At 57.0% G+C, this 6,171-nt stretch overlaps 2 protein-coding genes across 2 annotated transcripts; both read left to right on the forward strand.

Annotated features, from left to right (window-relative positions):
• Window positions 1-858: 858 nt before the first annotated feature.
• On the forward strand, window positions 859-2,346 carry LOC143022037 (uncharacterized). Its single transcript, XM_076179973.1, has 2 exons — window positions 859-1,568; window positions 1,812-2,346. The coding sequence occupies exons 1-2, from the start codon at window positions 859-861 to the stop codon at window positions 2,344-2,346; spliced, it is 1,245 nt and encodes a 414-aa protein (XP_076036088.1).
• Window positions 2,331-5,640, forward strand: LOC143022091 (uncharacterized). The gene is made up of 2 exons (XM_076180070.1): window positions 2,331-2,455; window positions 2,607-5,640. Exons 1-2 carry the CDS (start codon window positions 2,401-2,403, stop codon window positions 5,351-5,353), a joined length of 2,802 nt encoding a protein of 933 aa, XP_076036185.1. The 5' UTR covers window positions 2,331-2,400; the 3' UTR covers window positions 5,354-5,640.
• The last annotated feature ends 531 nt before the right edge of the window (window positions 5,641-6,171 follow it).

A 6,171-nucleotide genomic window follows, 5' to 3' on the forward strand; every position in this document is an offset into this window, starting at 1 on the left:
TCCTCCCAAAACCCGTTCCAAGCTAGCCGCCCTCGGACACCTTCGGGAGGCATGGCGCAGAGCTCGGAAATTGAAATCCGCTGACGACCCCCCCCCCTGGTGTGGGCGGATCCGGCGTTAGGAGTGGAATTGGGCCTCGTTCGCCCTCGCCATCCGTCTCCCTATGTCTCCGAGACTTCCGTTGGTGGACAACCTGGGCCTCTCGGAGTACAAGGGGACGAGTCTGATGTTGCGGAGTATGGTGTCCCCGAGCGTCCTCAGGCCTCTCGGCAGCCCCATACATCCGAACATCAAGGGTCCTTAAAACCCTTACGGCTTGCTTTGTCAAGCACCCCCACGAACTCGTCTTCCTCCCTAGTTCACTCACGTGAACCCGGCAGGAAATCTCGCTCGAAAAAGAGGTCTGCCTCACCGAGGTCCAGGACGCTCAGCTTGTCCCCACCCTCCACAGCCTCTCCCCCCAACTCACCCTCCCTTCCTCGCTCTCCTTTTCCTCGCCGTAAATCCCACAAGGGCAGGGAGCCGGAGGACGACACGAGGGGAGAGGGAACTCTGGCCGCCCAAGTGGCTGCCCTCCTTCCGTCCCTGATAGGCCCCGTCCTTGAATCGGCCCTATCACATTATCCGGCCTTTCAGACCGCGCAAATCATAACGCACCCCTCTCCAGAGCAACCTCCTATTGAACCTACGGCTCTAGCCCCCCCTCCCACTCTCCCTCCTGGTCCTTCCCTCCGCCCCTCCGTGCCGGCGACAGGTATAGGACTAGAAGGCCCCTCTCAGGAGGAACCCCCCAATCAGACGTCCGTCGGGTTGGACGGGGTGGAGGACCACTACAGTTCTTTTCCTTATCCTCCTACCATGACGGACTCTTTTGAGTTCCGCCCCTTCTCATGGTGTGACCTTCCCCGGTCCTGGGAGTACTCGTTTGGAGAAGATCACAAGCTAGTGGCCTGGTCTCCCGACTACTCGCTACCGGAGGGCTGGAGGAGGAGAGATGACGTTATCCTAAAGTGGGCCAACGACGCGGAGGGGGCTAAGGTTCTATATAAGATTCGACCCCTCTCCGCCCCGGCCTCCACGCCCTCCAGGATTTCCACCTCTAACACTCTGGACGCATTAGGTGCTCTCCTGGAGAACACTCGTTTAAACCCTGATGGGCATATGTTTGTCGACAGGTCGGGGGACTCACCGGCGGTAGCACTCTCCCCAAACGCCTGGTTCCCGCAGGAGAAAGGGGAGAAGGCCTTAGACATCCCTGCTCTCTTCGAGCGGGCCCAAGACCAACCCAAGACGGTTCCTCCTCGACGGCATATCCCTTCATCATTCCCCGTCGTCCTGCCACCACCCTTCGCGCCGGAGGGTCTGCGCGATTGCTTATGGCACTCTGGCAGGGACCCCGCCCTCCCCCATCAACTTAGCGAACCGGAGACTAAGTTGCTGACGACGGAGGCCTCGACCAGACAAGACCTTGCCTCTACCATCTCGACCGTCACGGCAATCGCGATGATGAGGAACTGGCTGACGACGCTCGCCACGAGCTTTGAGGACTTCCCGCGGGAAGAATTGAGGTGAGTGGGATATTTCAATGTATACAGAGGGTCCAGACCTGTCCTGGCGAGAGACGCTCAGGTAGAGTCTTCACCCAGGACGGAGCCTCTTGACTAGCACCCAAGGACGAGGTCGTTCGGAAACGACCTCGGCCTCGCATATGTTATACGTTCTACAATTGAGCGATGTGACTTTATTACACCCTCCGGGGATCGGGATCCTTCTCGCCCTACTAATTTGATTCGCGTGTTTTATGTATGCAGAGACACCCTGGCGGCACTCTCTACCGTGGCAGAGGGTACAGCCAACATGGCGTCATCAGCCCTACCCCCAGCAGCGAGGGCCTTCACCGCGGCTCGTTTGGCAGCTCGTCAGTCTGCAGCGCGGTCGGCCCCGGAGATAGCTCGCCGGGGCGTGGTGAGAGCAGCTCCCCTTTCCCGTGGTCTGTTCGACCAGGAAGCGACAGACCGCGTCTTCGCTACGGTCCCGACCGTCATCCAGATCCAACAACCATCCCAACCGAGACCTCGGCCCTTACCTGCTTACAGGTCCCACTCTCTATTCAGGCGCCCGCCCCCATACGCGCGCCAACAACAACAACAACAACAACAACATCAACAACAACAGCGGGCATACCGTCCACCACCCACAGGGAGGATAACCCAGCGCCCGCATCAGCAACAGCCCCAGACATTTCGGCGCCAACAATCGCAACACCACACCTCCTCCCAACCCCAGAGGACCACCAACCAACGAAAACATCAGCAGCAACAACAGCAAAGGTTCAAGAACTTCTGAAGGCCCCCAAGTGGGGTGTCTCCTGGGCTGGCACCACGCGTGGCCTGCGCACGGATGGGCCTCCAGGGTCATCCGCCAGGGACTCACCTGGCCTTGGGTCTCTCTCCCGGTGGGTCTCCTTACCTTTATCCTCTGAGGGAACTGTGGTGATACTCTTACATAGTATGGATAGTAACTTGCCCCAGCCCTTCAGGCTTGGGGGGGGGGGGGATATACACATTACTACCGATAAGCTGATTCCTTATTCTTTCCTCCCACAGCCACTACGCCACCCTCCCGCGTCATCCAAGGTGTCCTCTTCAGTGCTGCCCCACGTGAGAGACATGAAGGAAAAAGGAATAGTGGAACCAGCGACAGGTCGGGTCTTTCTGTCCCGTCTTTTTACCGTACCAAAGAAAGACCCAGGGAAAACGAGACTGGTTATGGACCTGAGCGCACTGAACAAATTTTTGAAACCCCTGCGATTCAAGATGGTGTCGGTGGCTCAGGTTCGGTCAGTGCTCCGGGAGGGAGACTGGTTAGCGTCCCTGGACCTTCAGGACGCATATTGGCATGTCCCCATCCACCCCCGATTTCGCCGGTTCCTGGCGTTCCAGGTCGGGAGGGAGACGTATCAATTTACCAGACTCCCTTTCGGACTCTCGCTTGCCCCGAGGGTCTTCACAAAGCTAGCGAGAGTGGTAGGCGCACGCTTGGCGGAGGCAGGCGTCTCCACACTCATGTACCTGGACGACTGGTTGATACATTCGCCCACCGAGGAGGGTGCATCAACCAATGTCTCGGTGGCTTTAAGAATCTTGACGGAGATGGGCTTCAAGGTAAACTGGGACAAATCTACCCTCACCCCTACACAAAAACTTCATTGGCTCGGGATCGAGTGGGACACGATCAACGCCTCCCTGTCACTGGCTCCAGACAACGCTCTTCGGACACTCCGCTGTGTCAGGAGGGCATTCTTCTCCCAAACGTTCTCCCGCCGTCAGTGGGAGGGCCTGTTAGGTTGCCTCAACTTCGCGGCCCCGGCCCTTCCACTGGGCCGCTTGAAACACCGACGGCTAACGCGAGAGGTCAACAGGAGCATCCCACTCTTCCCGCGCGACCTTCCCAGGCCGGTACCCTCAACACTCCACAGCTTGTTACGTCCCTGGCTTCGGCCAGGGGTCCTACGCCAGTCAGTCCCATGGTCCCCGCCCCCACCTCGGATAACAGTAGCGACGGACGCCTCGGACATAGGGTGGGGCTTCCAGTCGAGCTGGGGACATCAAGCGTGCGGGGGATGGTCGGAAGAGAGAAGGTCGCTACATATCAACCTTCGGGAGCTGATAGTGGTAAAAGAATGGCTCGAACGGCACCCCGAAATCTCCTACACGAGCGTCCGCTTCGATATGGACAATGTGACGGCAGTACAGTGCGTGCAGAGGCAAGGTACGGCCCGATCAGGTCCACTCCTAGCCCTGTCGGAGGACATCTTCGCCGAGGCATCACGCAGGGCCATTTCTCTCTCGGCGAAGTATGTTCCGGGCCGGGAGAACGAATGGGCGGACGCTCTATCCAGGTTCCGGGAGACATCGGTGGAGTGGCAACTACGTCCACAAGTGTTCGAGTCGCTCTCCCTCCGCTACGGCACCCCGGAGGTGGACCTATTTGCCTCCCCGAGCACGACCCAGCTCCCCCTCTTCCTCTCCTACAACCACAGAACACGCGCAGGAGGCCCGGACGCCTTCACGGAGGACTGGAACCGCTGGAAGTATGTTTACATATTTCCTCCTCCAGCGACAACGGTCCTCCTGAAGGTGGTGCAGACCCTCAGGTCCTTCAAGGGTCGGGTCCTCCTGATAGCTCCCTACTGGCCAGCTCAGCCGTGGTTCGGGGAGCTAATGAAGTGGTGCCCTTCTCCCCTTCTACTAGGGTCAGCCTGCCTGGCCAGCAGCCTTACCGCACCTCTCCAAGCGTCACTTCGACTTCACGCTTGGAGTTTCTACGGGGAGCTCTCGGCCAACTCTTCTCTACAGAGGCAGTAGACAAGATGCTGAGAGCTCACCGTCCATCCTCAGTGCGGCAATATGAATCCTGCTGGCGGAGATTCCAGGACTTCCTTCGGAGACACGCGATAGTGACCATCTCCGCTAGCACAGTTCTGGACTTCCTGTCTTGGCTAGCTGACACCACCAACAGGGCACCGGCGACAATCTCGGCTCACTACGCAGCCCTCGCTGATCCACTCTACTTCGGCATGAACATCACAGTGCCACAAAGGGCGCGAAACCTTCTAATGAAGGGGATCCGCGCCTCGAGAGAGCCGAGACGTCAGCCGGTCCTAGCCTGGTCCTTGCATCGTGTTCTGCAGTACCTGACGTTCGAAGGGACCATCATGGAGGAGGAACACTTCCTTCAACGTGCCGTCTTCCTGCTCGCCCTGGCTACGGGTTACAGGGCGTCACAGCTGGCGGCGATCACCCGCCACCAGTCCTTCTCCAAACTGGAGGAGGACTGCTCTGCCCTAACTCTCGCTCCATCACCTACATTCCTAGCCAAGAATGAGCAGGCGGACGACATGATTGGCCCTATCAGAATACCATCCTTCCTGGAGGAAGGAAACCCACACCCGCTGTGCCCGGTCCGTGCGTTTCAAGACTACGTGGAACGCACGGAAGGGGTGTCCGAGGATCATCTCTTCTACAATTCGAAATCTCGGAACCCCCTAACCCCGAGGTCCCTGGCGCGTTTACTTTGCCGCGTTATAGAGAAGGCCGACCCGGGCCATGCCCCCCACGCCCACAACATCAGAGGCCTCGCGGCATCGCTGGCGTTTCTCCGCACCCACTCTGTGGAACGGGTGCAGGACCTTGGGGGCTGGGCATCAGCAACTTCCTTCAGGACACGGTATCTCTACCACTCGATCACCCCTGTCCCATGTGTCGCCATGGGAACGGCTCCACCCCTCTCTTCGCAAGAGAAGGGGGGCAAAGGGCGACCGAGGGGTAGGGGAAGGCCCAGGAACCGCTGAGCAAGATACAATATTCTACATAGAATTTATGCACTATGTAAATTGTACAATATTATTTTTATAAAAAATAAACAAATAAATGAATATATATATATATTGATATTGATATCGATATAAGTACTTGATGCTTTTTGTCTCCCCTCTACTGAATGATAAGATGAATAGTCTCCCATACGAGACACACGTAATAACGGCTTGAGCCCTGTCCTCGACTACAATTTGGGCTTCACCTTCTCCTCCCACCTATCCTCGTCTCATGCATAGCTTCGCTGTGCAGGTTTCTTCTCAGCCGATAATACTTCTTTGTCGCGGCTAGTGCCGCTTAAATCGTTTTTATCGGCTTAAGAATCCTGCACAGATTTAGGGTCCCTCCCTCCTCCCACAGGCGAAGCCTTCATTTCTCATTGAAGTGACGGCTCAATCCGTGCGGCCGAGTAAGAAGGGAGGGGATAGGGAGGGGGAGGTGGGGTTGTAGACGCTTGCGCCACCTGCACAGAGCCGGGAATTTTAAATTTCCGATGATTTATGCGGAATGTCCAACCACACACCCCCTTTCGGAAGTGGCCATTTGGCCAGGAGTGTGGTAGGGGATTACCGATATAGCTTCGCTGTGCAGGTTTCTTAAGCCGATAAAAACGATTTAAGCGGCACTAGCCGCGACAAAGAAGTAATCTAGACACTGTCCTAATTCGACACCCATACTTTGGTGGATGCTAAAGCTTACCTCACCTTGATTACCAATATATTTCCCCTTACAGGATGTAATGGAACTGCCTAGTGTGGACCTTGTGGTCTCTTGCAGTCTCCTTCTTTCTTAT

This window comes from Oratosquilla oratoria, chromosome 43 (genome assembly GCF_046742065.1).
Source record: "Oratosquilla oratoria isolate Oo_2021 chromosome 43, ASM4674206v1, whole genome shotgun sequence".
Lineage (NCBI taxonomy): Eukaryota > Metazoa > Arthropoda > Malacostraca > Stomatopoda > Squillidae > Oratosquilla > Oratosquilla oratoria.